Here is a 17768-nt window from a genome sequence, read left to right on the forward strand (position 1 = left end):
TGTCATCGTCTTCTTCTCTTCTGTGCGTCTTTGTCTTCTTCTTCGGTACCGCGAGTCTTCACAAACAACTTCGACATGACCAACTTTGCTGAGCAAGAATGGAGAGAATGATTTTGTGAGTGAAAAAAGGAAGAGAGACCAAGTATGAAAGAGATAGAACGAGAGATACAGAAAGAATAGGGATTTGTGAGTGAGAAAAAGAAAGAGAATCAGAGACGGCAATAACAAGAGAGAGCAAGAACGAGATTGACCAAGAGACATAGAAAGAGTAGTGGTTTGTGATTAAGAAAAAACAAAAGAAAAGGCAAGGGTGAGATACTTTTTGAGTGTGTAAGTATATTTTGGTAATTTCAATCGAATTTGACGTCAGCAAAGGTCATTTGACAATTTCCTTAAAAACTAGGTCATTTGACATTTTTTGTCCAATTTATGAATCATCTATACAAATTTTCCTTGAATTGACGCTAGAGATGAAGAAAGAATAAATTTGATATTACAAACACTATATAAGATAGTTATTTTCATTTTGATAAGTTTTTTCAACTTTATTTTTTGTATTTTTGTTTGTTCAACTTTAGTCGACGTAATTTAATTCTCATTAACTAAACCTTATTTGTTGACTTTTTAAAAAACTTTTTGTCATCTAGTTGCACTTTTTCTATAAATTTTAAAATCATAATTACACCATGTTTCTTTCCATGGAAATTGTAGTTATGTAATATATCTCTTCGATTGCCCTTTGGTGGATTTTAAAACAAATTATGAGTCTTCAACTATCTGATTAATTTAATTAATTTTACTATCAAATGATAAGTTAAAATTTGTTTGGGGAAGATATAGATTCCTTTCAATAATCAATGCAAAATTATGGGTACTGTTTCTTAATGATTGTATTCTTGTATATGTTCGGTTAAAAATATTAATTTGATCTATACATTTTAGTACTTTTATTTTTAAATTTAATTTTCACCGTTAGCTTATTGTTTATTTTTTTCAAAAAAAATTATTACATATTAACATTTTTACTATAAACTTTGAAAATATATTCTCCCTCAAATTTGTTATTTAATCAATTTGGATAAAAATATACCAAAGAGAGACTATATTTAAGGTTTATTAAAAATAAAGAGGATAAAATTAATAAAAAGAATTGATGGTAAACAACAAAATTGTTGAAAATATTTACAAAATTTAGTCATTTTGCAATATTAGAAAAAAATAACATTTTAACATTACCAAAGTATTCCACCTTGCAAATATCTAAGAGTATAAATTTTCCAAACTTAAGACTCTATTCAAGGCGACGATAAGAATAGAAGTTAAAACATTTAGAAGCGAAATGGGCAATTTCCTTGAAGATTGTGCATTAATTTTTTTGTGATTTAGTATTTTATATGAACCCACTACATAATATCAAAAACATATACTTTTGTCATAAATTTGATGAGTAGAGTGGTAAAACAACAAGAACATTTCAAAAACCAATTTGATAATTTGAGATCACTTTGAGCAATGCAACACCCATCAAACTATTTGGAAGAAGAAATTGTTATTAGAATGCCGAGATACATGAGATGAGATTCAAATAATGAGGATTCTTTATTTGGAATTTAGAAGGGAAAAGAAAATCTACCCTTTTTCTTTTCTGTTCCTCAGTTACATGCAATTTTTTGAACTAATCTGCCTACTCGACTTCTTCTACTTAAAGTTATTCGTGCAACGAAATGATAAAAGGATCTAGCACAACAGATTGTCCTACCGAGGAGACACGGAGAGTATGCTTGGTTACTAACCAAGACAAACTTCTCTTAATTCAGCCAATTACGACGTGTATTTAGTTGACGTCCGTTACCTCGGCCAGTAAAGGCGTGAAGGAAATTGAATCAGAGAACAAGATGGTAAAATGAAATAACAAGGGATTTTCTGGGATGGCCTATTTACCTATAATGAACTTTTTAATTGACTTGAAAAGAGAAAATGCATATGAAAGGCATTTGCAACTGCTCGATACTAGGAACGGAATCAACTAGAATCCCCACAAACTCAACTATGAGAACCCTATATTCATAAACCATGTGCTATTTCATTCAATCTCGAACTCCGCTCCCCGAACCGCTAAGCCAGTCAAAATGCCAACTCAAAAGAAAAGAAAAGAAAAGAAAGGAAAAAAGTAACATCCTTCTCTCGTGATGTTATCCATCTTAGCTCTATTAGGGAGGGAAAAAAATGGCTGTGTTACCATTGTGGCTGTGAACGAGTGTTCAATCAAGCATGGTTGAACCATGGTCCAACGGCACCACCATTCACATGCCCATTGCTGTGGATCCCTGAGCCATTGGGGATGAGTGAAGGAGGCATACCGACTGCCATTGGAGGCGGTGCAGAAGTGTACAACCCATGACTGTGAGAGAGGGAATGGGGGCTCACAAGAGGACTGCCAGCCGGGCTCACTTTGCGCTGCTGAAGAGTATGAATTAGCCTTAATCCTTCTTCGTGAATTCGGGTTAATGTCTCTAGCTCCTTCATTGACAGAGCTTCCAAACCAGCACCATACAGAGGGGCATGTCTTGACATTTCCTCTTGTAGCGATGCTTCGAGTGAATGGATATATTGCTGCAAGAGAAGAAAAAGTTGCATTAATCCAATATGGGTCTAGAGTTGTTCGCACATTGAGCTGATAGATTATAAATTCTGCAAAATTTTCGAGAATAATACAAAAAAAAAAACATGTTTAATAAGCATCTTCAATATTGAATAGATTATTTTCCTAATGCTCTGCCTATCCAACAAAACCTATGATAATAACCGGAAATAGGGGTGGAAAATAAATAAATGTGTGTGTCTGTGGTGTGTGGAAAAAATGTATTGAACTGCTGCAAGAAAGAATACGAAGGTTAACAACCTTCAAAAAGAGTTCTCTCGCCACAATCTAAATCCTGATATTTGCCTACCCCAGCCCTAGTACAGATTTCATTAACACTTCCTTCACAATTCATACCCTTGAAGATAGTCGGTCAGTAGTGGGATGTTTGTCTTTCAGTACCAGAAGACAAGATTTTGTTGTGTGGATCTCTTTCTTTGTTTGAAGAGCTAAGTAATTGTGGGAAAGAGATTTGAAAGAAACCCTGTGAAATAGTTTAATTTTCACATGAGCTTTTTTAAAGAATGGAGAGTTGTGCTTGCAAGTTCAGAACTTCATTGCTCATGGAATTTCTATAGGTAAAGATTTTAGTAGTTTTTGTTTATTTCCGTCATTGCATTACATTAGGAGGGTGGTGGGCTTCATTTTGAGCGCTTGTGAGTCAGTTTTAAGTATGGGCTACTCCTGAAACTCTTGTAACTTCTCAATATCTAAATGCCGTTTCAACCCTCTTACAAAACTCCCCCTCTCTAGGTTGAAAAAAGAATTGTCATGGCAAAAATGTAAAGTTGCCTCACCAAATCCACGAGTTCATTTCAGGTGCTATTTACAAAACTCGCTGGAGCAATTTCCATGCACCAGACTACATTTCTTGCAAACCATGCTCAAAACAGTTGAAATAGTATTAGCTTAGCCTAGGTATAAATGCTCTCCAATTTTCATCCCTCCCCTCTAACTGAAGAGCTCTTTATAATTTCTCTTTTGATAAGTACCCCTCTTTTCTATTTTCATACCATCCATGAAATTGTTTCTTACAAAAAAAAAATCACTTCAAGCAATTGTTCCTGTTGGGGCAGACTCATCCTCCAGCTCATTGATAGAACACCAACTTTGGATGATTGTTATTCAATGGAATAACAAGAACAATTACAAGGAATTGGCAGGATACCAAATCCTGAACAAGAACAAAGACAATTAAGAAGAACGAAATGGAAACCCTACCCTTCTCTCTGCTTTTCCTATCTTCAAGGAATAGACAAATGCCTCACACAATTTTCATATCCTCACTCAATGACCCCCTCACTAAATTAACCTTCCCCTAGTCCTAACTAACTGTGGGTCTCAGCCTTGGCAGCAATACTACCCATTACACGTGCACTCCCCTTACTCTCTTTCCTACTGTATTGCCATATAATAGGTGGCCTAAAACTCATCTCCCCTTATTCTCTAAAAATGAGACCAGCACTTATTTCAGCCCATCTAATCTGATAATTGCAACTGAACTCCTAGCGTTCAATACCTGATCAGATATTATTTCAATACTAACCAATTCAAATCCAACTGAGATGTTTGATTCCTTCCACCATATCCAAACCAAGTGAAACATCGGTGGATCCACCTTCACTTATCTTCCAGTGTCCCAGGCAGGCACACTTCAGTTTCTTTTGGTTGCTACAACCATCTCCAAAGCTCTTCTGAACATTTTTGTAACCTCTGCTTTCCTCAAGTTCATGGATGTTAAAACACCATTCATTTCGATTGGCTGACCATGAAGACTCTCCCAGTGTTCTATAGATTCTGGATCCATCCCAAGAAAATGCTCTCCTGCCTTTGATAAGAACCGGGATTTGGAGTGGAAGAGTAAAATATGTGGTACATACTGGATCACTGTAGCAATGAAAAATAAAGAGGTTGATAGATTTTTAAGGGTACTCTCCCTGTGTACTCTTTTTTTTTTCTTTTTTCAATAAACAGACATTGGCGGTGGCAGGTGGAAGGTTAGCCAGCAGGAAAATTTTTCAAGGGTACGGCCTCTCTCGCACAAACTAATCCTCAATATTCGTCTACCTTAGCTCATGTCCTTCTCCTGGGTTTTATCTTGTCGTTGGCAACTTCCTCGAACAAATTCGAACTATCTCGTATAATGACCCCTGTACTAGTTAAATTACTTGCACAATAAATCTTAACTGTTTCGCCAAGCAATACAGACCTAACATGACCAATACATAATATATCAACTCTAATGCTATAACATTTTTGTCCGTTAAATTTGGCAGGCAACAGATTTAAATGAGAAAAAAGAAATCTAACAGAGAGATTGCTATCATGTCAAAGTAGGAAAAAACCTGGCAGGCCTGCAATTTTGCTTCCATTCCATCAATATATGCTTCACATCGAGCAATCTGCTCCTCCTTCTCCCTCTTTTCTCCTTCAGTCTGTCCAACTGTTTGTGTAAGCCTGCGAACTTCATCTTCTAGCGACTGCCGGATTTCTTCCCTAGTCATATTCTCATTTGCATACCGTTTCAGTTGTTCATCAAATCTTTTTCGAGCAGCTTCGGCACTCTTCAGTCTCTCAGCAAGTGCATTTTTTTCCTTCACTACTTTCTGCAACATTAGAGATTGATGTCATTAACATGCTTAAAGCGATTGATCATAAGAGACAAGCACAAGATATCTGAAAGAAAAAAGTTAAGACTTCCACTAGAATATGAACATATATAGCAACTCAATCCTCGAAACCCTTTCCTTTAAGAGAGCCTCCTTTTGAGGAATTGTCTTTTTGTATACTTTGTATCTTTCATTCATTCTCAATAAAAAAAATTAAAACTAAAATAATGTTTTAAAAAAACGCAACATAATCAAAAGTAAAATCACAATAGCAATGGATAATGTATGCAGAAGAATGGCACATGTTTGAAGAGTTACAAAAGATTTCTCCAATAGATCAAAAGAAAAGGGATACTATAAGAGCTATAAACAGTACATTTTCCCTGTTTTACATGTTCTCCCTTGAAGCCTCACAACTATTTTCTTTTCTTTTCTTTTTTCTTTTGGATAAAGACCTCGTAACTGTTTTCTTGGATTGAAGTTTAAGATTTTCTATTTCCATTAATTACCACTTTCTACAATTAAATACTAGGAAATTGACATTTGAACATCAAATTTTTATTCATTCAACCAACTATTTTTATCTGCATAATCTTAAACACTTTCCATGGATAGACATATAGGAGACCTATATGTACAAAACACTTGATGCCGCCAATGGCACCTACAGTTCTAGCTCAGTTATCCAAGATTCCAAATTTTTATGTAAAATAAATGTTTAAGCATAATGCAGCATTAATATCATATTTCAACTTTTCAAAAGATGCATGTCACATATAATAGTAGTAATGAATTTAAGTCAGTACGCAGTAACCAAAGTCAGATCATTTAGAATACGATTCAGCTTAAAGAACTCCTTTGAGCATCTAATACAGAAACTTATTACTAGAGCATTTCCCGACTATTGATGAGTATCAAACGGAGATGTCAACAAAAATCTGTGGAGAATTTTCTCGCTTGGCCAAATGCTTCTCTATTAGTCTTTTGGTTACAGCTGAATTTACCATTCATTTTTTCTCAGAACACGTGTACACATGTAAAGATTAATTAAAATAGGGATGATCATGATCCAAACAACAACTTACTGCCACGAAGAAAGGATAGTCATTAGTTGAATAATTAGCTTAAAACATCAATTGATACCTTCATCTCATCACGTTTTCGGGATTTCAGTTGTGCTATTTGAGTCTCAGCATCATGGAAACGATCATGGAGGACTTTCTTCTCTGCTGTTAACTTCACAATCTCATCATCCCGCTCAGAGCGAAGCCACTCAAGCTGACTCTCAATGTCATGTATTTGTTCAGAAAGTTCCTTTTTCTCGCGAGAAAATCGCTCCAACTCAGCCTTCATCTCATTCTGTCAATTTTTTTTAAGCAAAAATCGTGAAACAAATGAATAAAAAAAAGTTCAAATAAAATTCTTCACATGAATCAATTCCAAAAGCATTTCTTTAACTTTTTGTGTTTATATCACGTGTTTAAAAGTTAGAAAAATCATGTAAATTTTATGTTAAAGTTCAATATTTTAGTTGTCAAATTCACCATGTTTTCTTCAACATTATTCATTGAATCTCAGCATCCATACATCATTTAATAGGCAACTCAACCTAACTTATGAGTTATGAGCAATGTACATGGGTAAGCCAGAATCAAATACCTTAAGGCGAATATTCATAGCATCAGATTCACTCAACTTTTGTGACAGAGCAGTTTTTTCTTTCATCATATTTGCAATTTCTACTTTGCTTTCTTCACGGATACGGCTGTTTTCCTCTTCAGTAGCACATAACTGGTGCCAGAGAGCAGCACGATCAACATTTGCTAATTCTGCAACATCTCGCATCATATTTAGCACAGGTCTGATTATTTCTTGTTCATCACCAATCAACATAACCAGAATTTCCAAATCCATATCTACTTCACGGTTATTTTCTGCACTGCTGGTTACACGATCAACCAATCTTTTTAGCATCCTGGCCCGATATGACTCACTTGCATACCACTTAAACAATAATGGATACAGCATTTTCACAAACCCTCTAACACGAGGATCTCTAGAGAGTGCTAATGTTTCAGCAAGACCAACAATTGAAGTAAAATCATCCCGCTGGACTCTCCGCTGCTCATTAGTTTCTCCATCAGTTACAGAATCTCCAGGCTGGAGGCTTTCGGCTATGAATCTAGTGTTACTATTTGTTTTTTGAGCAAGACGCTTTTCCAGCACCACAGCAACAGATTTAGCTGTGATGGCACCTCGAGCTACAGCTCTCTCAAATGTCTGGGATGCTTCAACGGCAAGACAAGGTATTGATAACAACTCAATCAAGATATAAATATCAGAAAAATGACGAGCAGCATGTAAATCCTGTTCATCCAATGGATTTAAACTTTCTGAAGTGGGGCCAGCTTCACCAAATAAGAAAAGCTCACGTGATATTTTTGAGCAGAAATCATCAGCATCATCACAATCAATATCTCTGAGTATAATATCAGAAACATCACCCCAACTATTTACAGTTTTACTTAATAAATCAAGAACACATGGGGAAACCTCCATGCCCAAATTCTTCAGCCTACCACGTACAGATCTCACCTATAGAATGAAGCAGAATATGGTTGTAGTACTCAGAAAAGTAAACATAATAAAAGGGTATAAAGGTTGCAGAAAATAAAAGCAATGCCCAATCATTCCATATACATACCGCTTCTGAGAGATGTTGGCACTGAGCTCCAGCTTTGAAAACAAAATCTATAGTTGCAGCAAGAGGCTCATCATTTGAATCTGCTAAAAACTCAATAGATTTAAATAGAATTTGTTCCCATACTTCAGTGCCACACTCCAATTGACTAAGAGCACCAAAGACCTAAGGAAAAACATTGTCCCAATCAAGAGAAAGAAGCGTCATAAAATCAAATTTTAGAAGAAACAAAAATTCCAATACAAAATTAACCATTCGAGCTCAAACATTACATATAGATGTTCCCTTAAAGCAAATGCGGAAGGACCGGAAGGTCAAAGGTATTTCAGTGAATAAGGGTTGAAATGTGGATATATAACACTGCACTTACAGGTATCCGCAGTGCTGGCTCAGCACCAGGCTGTTGAAGCCGTTCTAGAAGCACACCAGCAGCCAAAGGATGTTCTGAATGCTCGACCAATTTAGGTACTAGTGCAACCAGGTCAGAGTGTAGATGTCTGGGAGCTTTATCCAGCACAAGAGCAATTTTTTGAGCAGACTGAGGCCGTCTTCTTGGTTCAGGACATCCTCGAGGAACAGCCCCGTCTAGGGCTCTCAATGAATTTACAATCAAGCCTAAAAGCTCCTCAGATTGCTCAGGCCACTTGGTCTGCAATTCAATTAGTGCTACCAATAAATGTCAAGGAACAAAAGAAAGTTGTTCACCACTGAAGCAGCATTAAAATGTACCTTTGTACGAAGGAAGACATTCTCTGAAACCCCAGCAGATGTTTCAGGTGGATGTATTAGGTCTTCAGGTAAAGACTTACCCTGCCTATCTGTTCTAATCATGTCAGAGCTTTGTACAGCCGGAGCACTACTACTTTCCTCTACAGATTCCAATCTCTGAAATGGAGGAAAATCTTCAACCTCTGATGCTGCATTTTCAGTTTCACCTTCCAGTGATGTGGTAGTAGTTCCACTGCCAGAAACAGAAGGCTTTGAATTTGCTTCCAAATGATCTCCAGAGCCCCCTTCTGAAGGTTGACAACACTCAACCATTATATCTAACAGTAAATCAATAATTGCCTGCTGTAATACTTTGACTCCCATCAGCAAATTCATTAAACTGGGGGATGACTCATCTGTTTTTGAGACCTTCTTCCCATCATTGCTACTGGAAAGCTTAGTAGGAAGAAGTAAGCGCTTAACTTTAGCAGGATCATCAAGATAAACACGAAGTCCAGTAAGAAAGCCTGCAATTGCGCCAGCATCCATTAGAAGTTTTTCTCGCAAAGTGACTTGTGGTTGTGAAGGATTATCCCCATATGTTAGATGAAACCCAGCTGTGGATAGAAGGTTTCTGAAAATGTCTTCTTCATCACCACTTATTCCTTCGCTATCTTCTGAATCAATGAGTTCGTCTGGATCAGTAGTCAAAGCATCCTGATCATCTTCTGAAGCCAAAACCTGAAAAGGAAGGCACGGCTTGAAATCAAATCACATACTCATCTCACATTGTAAAAAATATGGGAGTTTTTTTATTGTTTTAGGAAACAAATTTCATTGATGTATGAAATTTACAAAAGAAGGGAAATAGCCCAAACCAAAAGAGTTCCAAGAGATTTCTCCAATTGATCAAAAGAGATGTAAGGTTATAAGAAAGATATGGGAGTTCAAAAATATTAATTTTGAAATAACTGATTTATAAATAGCCTATGGGAAATGATAGGCACAGTTAAGTCAAAAATTGTAGCTCAAGAGACAAACAACTGAAACAAGTATCCATGAATTTCTTCCTCTTCCCTGATCACTGATGAATTCTACACTTCTGCTGAAAAGTATATATCCAAAGTGTGAACAAATCAGGGAAAAGAAAAGATATCTTCTGTGCCATTTTTTATTTAGCAAGATAATGAACTTACATTATAACTTCCTTTAGATAGTCTTCTTCTTAAAACAATACTATTACAGAAGCCAAGACCTCAAAAGTCGAACTAACAACACTTGAACTGTTAAAATACAAATCTTATGTAGACATTCAAAGGTAAAAGCCAAGGAATTTGAAGAAACCAATAGTAAGTAAAGACAAATTAAGTAATCAAGAATCAAGAGAAAAATAACTTTCCCTTACTGACAAAGGACAAGAAAGCAATAGAGAGATTTGAGCCTAAGTAAATAACTCTAGTACTTGGTGAATATGAAAATTTTATAAGAAAAGATTTCACACAATTACAAGAGTAAAACCAAAAGTGATGCACACAGTAAAACAGTGTTCAACTACTTGAAATTTGGAAAGAAACAAAAGCTACTGACCACCATCTTCACAAGCTATATAGTTCTAATGGTCTTAAGAGTTTTTCTTTGTAATAAATCATATCATCAACTAAATATTTATTCTCTATCTTATTATCTTGGATTGGAACTCATTTTTGTATAGTTAGCTCACTTAGTTTGCTGCCCATTCATACACCCTTTTGTCTTTCATTTTTCTCAATGAAATCTTGGTTTCTAAATTTTTTAAACAATGAAATATTTGTTTCCTGTAAAAGAGAACAAAAAGAAAACAGAACCAAGGCAACATCCACTGACCTCAAGATCTGAAAACTCAAACCAAGGGCAGCAATCCAATATTTCGCATACAAAAACAACGGTATCTCGTACAAGAAACCCCGCTTCTGCCTCTAGCATATCCGATACCTTCATGAATTGCAAGACAGAATTATTCCATGTCTTTGTACAAATAGAAGACTCCTTCCACACAGTTTTTGCTGGATACTTTTGATTCACCACGGCCATTTTGTATCTGACCCAAAAGTTTTTATCTGGATCACTGCCAACAGACTGATCACTCTCCAGATAGATGCAAATGGTGTCAAAGGACTCATAGACACCTGCAAGGTTTTAAACAAACTTATCATACAAACTCACGACAATTTTTATAAGAAGTTACAAACATCAGGATTGCCACCTAAATAAGGAAGATACAAAAGACATACCAATACGGAGCTCACATCCACCAGCTTGAAAGAATTTACTAAAAATTTTACGAGTCTCCATTATTTCCTTGAAAGACAAGAAGTTCTCCACCTTCCATGTAAATGAACTTTTTTTTGCGACCTTATCTGTCAGAGACCCGGAACCAGATGGCTCCATGTCTTGATCAATAAAATCCTGCATCACAGATGTCTCCTTTAATATAAGGACCTCTGCTGAGAATATTACAGTATCCTGAACCAGAAACCCGGAATCCTGATCAAAGAGGCTGGTAAGTGTGACAAATTCACGCCATCCCCAGTCTTTTGCAGCTTTAGAGTACCGGTTTTGAGACTCCTTTGTAACAGATTTCTCTTCCATCTTCTGGTTTACTACTGACAACCGATGACTCACAAAACAACTCCAATCACTGGAAGTATTTCTTGAATCCGTAACTTCAAGAAAAACTGAAAGGTGACATGGTGGTTGAGACTGCCCTGGTACCAGCAAGTAGAAAGGACAATTTCATCAAGGTATCCTAATACAAGGACTAACAACAAACAACAGTATATGTGTACTGTTAAATTGTTATTCAACTTAATATGCAACTCTATCAATATGGAAACAATTAACAATGATATTCAACCATCAGAGACACCCAGCATTATCTAACCAAACGTTGTCTCAACACAAACCATTTCCAGCAAAAAGGTATGAAGTGTAAGAGTAACTTGAAAGCACTATATTCATATACAAGTTTTGTTCTCAGAAGCAAACAAATCATACAGAGTGAGATGTGCTTGAAAAAAATTCAGCTGAAAAAACCATAATAAAGAATAAAAATAAGTTACCTAGATCTTAACCACGGCAAGCTGAAATGCCAAACAAAGTTTTCAATGATTAAGAGAAATCTACAAGTACTTAAACACAATCATATTAAATTTAACAGATACAATATAAATATTTTTATAGGATAAAATTCTAGATGTTTCAGTTTTTCTTTTTTTTCTTTCTTTCTTTTAGTAGGGTCTCTCGTCCTCTTTCTAATCTAATTTTGGTTTGGTGTATACAGCAGAGAAGTTCCTGGGAAAAGTTTGGACATACCTCGAGGATAAACAATGAGACGACAGTCGCGGTTCCCAACCTGAAATCTCCTGCTCTTGATGCAAAGACCTGTAATCTTCCTCTTCTTCAATAGGTCCTTAAGCCTTGTGAAGTTCTCAATCCTCCACGTGAATTTCCCCATGTGACCATCTGATTTTCTAATTCCACTTCCATTTCTACCTCCAATTAATCCGCCATTCTTTGAAAAATTACTAAACTCCTTGATCACATGAAAGGAGGTACTAAACACAGCAGTATCGTCAACTAAAAAACCAGAATCTTGGCCAACAAAATCAGACATCTTCATATAGTCATTCCACCCCAAACTGGTATTGTCCCCACTCTTATTATCAGCTGCAAATCTCCCATATGAGTCTCGATGCATGTGATTCAAAGCAGGCTTCTGGTTTAACACGGACATCCGGAACAAACACCAACAACTCCTATCAGGTAATATTACTGTCTTTTCGGTATCCTTGCTCTCTAGACACATTGACAAATACTCAGCCCCATTAACTGAGCTCTGATAGACACTGATCCTCAAATTACACTCTCCAGCCGGGAACACAGGACTCATTATTTTCTGTGTTTTAATCATTTCTTTAAACAAACTAAAATTATGAACTTTCCATGTGAATTTACCGCTGAGCACCTCAGGCGCAGGGCAAGCAACAAGCGAGGATGTCATCATCATAGATGAGGCTGGCTCATTGTTATCCCGAGTAAAGTTTACAGACTCATTGAGAATTAAAATATCAGCAGTTATCAAAATAGACTCGTTACTAAACAAATAACCAAGCTTAGAATCAAACACGGTGGAAGAAGGAGTAAAATCGCACCATCCGTGTGACTTCTTCTTGCTCGAGAAACGATGCCATGAATCCCGATGAACGGTCTTCGAATCATCGAGAACGTTGACGATAGCCAGACGATAACTCGCAAAGCAATCCCATTTAGAAGAGGATGTGCCGCGCGGGTCGACGATTTGAAGGTAGATTGAAATATACCCAGGGAGTGCTTGGGAATCCCCTTTTGGATATATCAATAAACGACAATCGTAACCTCCAACCTCAAAGTACTTGCTCCATAGAGCCCTAGCCTTGATTCTCGGAAAATTTTGTACTGTCCATCTACAGACCGCGGAGAAGTTCCCTCGTCGATCGACAGTAACCGTTTCTTGTGCACCGCCGCCATCTCTTGAACCGACGGCCAAATCCTCTGCAGCAGCTGCAGCAGATATGGATTGAGGCTTCTCCGACGGTGTCGTCGACGATGAAGACGACGATGAGGAGGAGGATTGGGAGTGGTCCGATGAAGCCGTGGTGGATGATGAAGATACTGCTTCAGATATACTCTGCTTCATTGTTTCGTTTCTCTTTTGAGGGCTTTGTTCGTTCGTTCGTTCGTTCGTTTTGGTTTTTCTCTTCACTTTTGCTGTTTTTTTTTTCTTTTTTTCCTTTTTCCTTTTTCCTCTTTTTTTTTTTTAATGAAATTCACGTAGAGAGCGAATGAAGAAGAAGATGGAGAAGAAGAAAGAAATTATAAATTAAATTAAATTAAATTAAAATAAATAGAAATGTATATATATATATAAAGAGAGAGAGAAGGTTTTGTGATGTGTGGGTGAGAGATGGTACGAACAGTGAAGCTTTGGACAACGAGATGCGCTTCATATGCTAACTTGCGCCTTCTTTTCCCCTCTAATTTTCTTCTTCTATCATTCTTTTTGTTTCTTCAAATAATAGTATTAAATTGCATCTATAATTTCATCGATACTTTTACATTTCCATTATATATAATATAAATAATAGACAGGTTAACCTCACGAAATTCTATAATCTTTACTTACTAATTTAAATTTAACTTTTTTTTTGTCCTATTTTAATAATCTTTTCTAGAAATAACTATTGAAATTAATATTTTTTTTGTCGAAATTTTGGTGAAATTAAGAGTTTAATATTTTTATTGACGTTCATATTTTAAATTTTAATTTGGAGTTTGTTCCATATTAGTTATTGTATTTTTATTTGTTGAAGTTTAATAGATATATGTTAATAAATCTTAAATTTATTTATTCATATTCCACTTATTTTTAAATTTTTATTTTTTAGAAAAGGGTATTGATAACAATTTTACTATAAAAGTATAAGTTTTAAAAATATATATACAAAATAAATATTTCACTGGAATGAAAAAAATTATTTTATTTATTTAACTTTGTTAACAGTTAATTTTGAAATTAAATTTAAAAATTATTAAAGATATAAATATTCAAATCGAACGAATTTTAAAGTATGGAATTAAAATGATGTTTTATATATATTTTTTTTTTTGTAAAATATTGATTTCGTCGATATACCTTTCCTTGTCAAAATTTTATAAAAATATCGTAAGCACTTCTCAACTTTTGAATTCAATTTTGTATTTTATAGATTTATAACTATAAAAAAAATTAACAATAAAATTGTCAATCACTCGATTTTGAAAAATATTAATCAGAGGGATGATATATCTTAATGAAATTAAAAATTCAAAGTTTATTACATATTTATAAAATTAATTGATCTACTAGACAGGAAATTAAAAAAAACTATTAAATAGTTTATATATACATATATATAAATAAATAAAGTGAATCTCATTTAAATTTATAAATAATTATAATATCAATAAATTAATAAATTTATTAACTTTAACATGACCTTCATCCGTAAGAGTCGAAACTCTCATTTATTTAATATTTCTCTATTAAGTTTAAATAAACATTTTTTTGTGTTTTTCATTGTATTAAAAATAATTTATTTTTAGAGGATTTGCGATAGATACACACAAAAAAATGAAACTACTTATAAGATATAGCAAAAGACTTAAACGAGTCACAGGACATTTTAAAATACAGCAAGATATTAAAACTATTTACAAAATATAGTAAAATTCATCAAATTTGAATGATTTTTTCAATAATAATAAAAATTTATTTATACTTTTATGCCAAAAAAAAATCAGAAAAATAATTAATTACACTTGATTTTGCATAAAATGCAAATAGTTTGTTCATTTTGGCATTTTTTACCATTCTTTATATATATATTATAAATTGTTTCCATTTTTTTTCTATTCATGACAATTCTCCAATTATACTTACTAAATTAAATTTATCTTTTTTATATTAGAAAAAAAAAACCCTTAATTTGGTATGCATTTTACTTTTCTTTAAATAGAGCAACTTCTTTTAAGTGCTTCTAACATGTGAGTGTGATTTTAATGCATATTGTAGTATGATAAAACTACTTTTATCTTTTTGCATTTAAAAATAATAATTAAAAAAAGAGCCTAAATTTGGTATGTATTTTACTTTTCTCTAAATACAGCAACCTTTTTAGTTCTACTAACATGTGAGTGGATGCTTTTAATATATATTCTAGTGTGATAAACTATTCTTATCCTTTTTAGTTTTTATTTTTTTAAAAAAAAACTTAACTTGATAGGAAAACTAAAAGATAGTTCGAATGGTTGAAAATAGTTATAAAATATAGTAGAAGTTTAAAATCTATCGATTTTAGACATATAGATTATAAAACTTTGCTATATTTCAATTCGTTTTGTTATATTTGAAAACAACTAAATTTGGAATTAGTGTTGTAGTATGTGAATGAGTGATTTTAATATTTAATATTTGTGAAAATATAGTATATATTTAAGAGGAATTTTTAAGAATAATAAAAGAAATACAAACTATTTGTACTTTATGGTAAAAATCACTAAATGACAAAAACTCATTACGCTGTGCTATAAAGTGTAAATAGTTTCTTCATTTTGCTATTTTGACAATTCTCTTAAATACGATAGAAATGAGTGGTTGCAGCAATTGGACCCTAAAATGTGGGATGGGCTAAAACAAAATGTAAATGAGGTCAAACGACCCCTAAATGTTTACAAAACAAAAAGAAAAATACAGTTTTTTTAGTGTAACAACTGGATTTTAAAAAACGAGGGAGTTGAAATGGAGCGAAGAGGTTAGTCACACATATTGACGGTGATCCTTAAGCCACACAGTTGAATATCAAAAACTATGAGGGTGGGATGTCAAACACAAGAGCAACATAATTATTCTAACAATGACACTCGCACAAAACCAATGGTAAAATCTATTTCATATGGAATTGATGAATAACATAGACAATTTTTTGACCTCATTATCATAACTAACATTTGCCATCAAAAGATCTTAAAGAATCTTGAAATTAGTTTCTGTCACACCCCATCTCGAAGCTCCTCTTCACTAGGCCCAAGACGGCGACACGAGGCCGATTGACATTGTTCTCCTTCTAACAATACTTGTTGACTCAACTTAACCTGGACTTAAAACTCTCTTTTTAAACATCTACACTGCGGAAAACATCTAAAATCTGAAAACATAAAACTTTATAACATCTTCAAGACATTTAACCAATAGAAAATTTGTTTAAACAAGTCTTATGTAAACATAAATGAAATCAGAGTCTCAACAACACAAAACTTAGCTTAACAAACTCAACTCAAGTAGTTCTTACTAGTTTCACAGAGTAGGCGGATTTCTGTCAGGCATAAAAACTACAATCTCTACCTATAAGAAAATAAAACATTGAAGGATGAGCTATAAAGCCTCATGAGTGACAACTTTTAAAAACAAAACATGCTTACTAAAATAAGTATGCAAACACTTAGAAATAAGTATTTACATTACACTTTCTCGAGGCAAGTATTTCTAGCAAAGCAACTCATGGCTTAAGATCAAATAGCATAACTTTACTACATTGTGGTAGGTTATGTCCAATACCCCCAACGTCTTCTTTTCTAACTATAACTCTACGATGTAGGTAGGGCACACTCAATACTCCGATCGTCTTTGTTGTAGTGGGGCATGTTTGGCACTCATGACAGGATCGTTGTCATTGAGTACACTCAACATCGACAACAAAATAATTTTTTTGTGCACATAATATCATCATAATCTCAATCTCAAATCTCAGTCATGCATCTAGTGTCAATATTAGAAACATTGTAACATGTAATAATGCTTTGCTTTTAAGTATACTTGCTTAAATCTCAATTTAGCTTAACTTGTACTTAGCTACTAGAGCTCTTAACCCGATGCTACTCTTGCATCATGCTTGCTTAAACATACTTTTAACTTAATATATCTTTACAAACTTGGCGTTCAAATATTTTGCTTAGAAATCTCATGTTCTAAAGAATATATTCAACTCATGCTTTAAAACTTAAATCATACATACTTATTTTATAAATCTCATCTAACTCTTTCTAAACTTGAAACTCATACTTTGTAAATCATTTACAACTTTAATTCAAATAGTTTAACTCAAAGCGTGTTATAAATATAATTTATAATAAAACAAGTTTAGAAATTCATTTGAAACTCATTTTTGTCACTCACAAACTTTCAGCTAGTTCCTCGATCTATAGATTTGTCTTGCCTCCTCTTGCCCTGAAACACTAAAAAAACTCAGGTCAAACTTGGGTTTCAAACTAAGAGAAATTTCCTCAACTTCTTCTATTTTCTCTTTCTACTCAAGGAACCCTTTTATAGCTCACCTTGATCTCTTTGTAGTCTTGGTCACCTTGACTTGCCCTAAACACTTGTAAATAGCTTGCCCTAACTCAAAATCAAGCCATGTACAAGATTTAGAGTCTAAATCAGAAGTCCTAATTCGTAAACCTTGTTCTTATGTTTCTTAAACAAGGAGGCAAAGGGACT

At 34.1% G+C, this 17768-nt stretch overlaps 1 protein-coding gene across 1 annotated transcript; it reads right to left on the bottom strand.

The window, feature by feature from the left end:
* Nucleotides 1-1575: 1575 nt before the first annotated feature.
* Nucleotides 1576-13499, bottom strand: LOC101209841. Its single transcript, XM_004136312.3, has 10 exons — nt 12011-13499; nt 10930-11403; nt 10523-10824; nt 8681-9400; nt 8322-8600; nt 7955-8116; nt 6910-7845; nt 6394-6609; nt 4987-5247; nt 1576-2613 (listed from the first exon to the last, which is right to left on the bottom strand). The coding sequence occupies exons 1-10, from the start codon at nt 13371-13373 to the stop codon at nt 2266-2268; spliced, it is 5061 nt and encodes a 1686-aa protein (XP_004136360.1). The 5' UTR covers nt 13374-13499; the 3' UTR covers nt 1576-2265.
* Nucleotides 13500-17768: the final 4269 nt, after the last annotated feature.

Source organism: Cucumis sativus, chromosome 3 (genome assembly GCF_000004075.3).
Source record: "Cucumis sativus cultivar 9930 chromosome 3, Cucumber_9930_V3, whole genome shotgun sequence".
Classification (NCBI taxonomy): domain Eukaryota; kingdom Viridiplantae; phylum Streptophyta; class Magnoliopsida; order Cucurbitales; family Cucurbitaceae; genus Cucumis; species Cucumis sativus.

Bases quoted from the DNA above. Each gene is read 5' to 3' on its own strand.
- LOC101209841 (XM_004136312.3), bottom strand. From the start codon at position 13,373: ATGAAGCAGAGTATATCTGAAGCAGTATCTTCATCATCCACCACGGCT. The intron at 11,404-12,010 runs GTATGTCCAAAC...TGCTGGTACCAG, and splicing joins TCTCATTGTTTATCCTCGAG to GGCAGTCTCAACCACCATGT. The intron at 8,601-8,680 runs GTACATTTTAAT...ATTGAATTGCAG, and splicing joins ATGTCTTCCTTCGTACAAAG to ACCAAGTGGCCTGAGCAATC.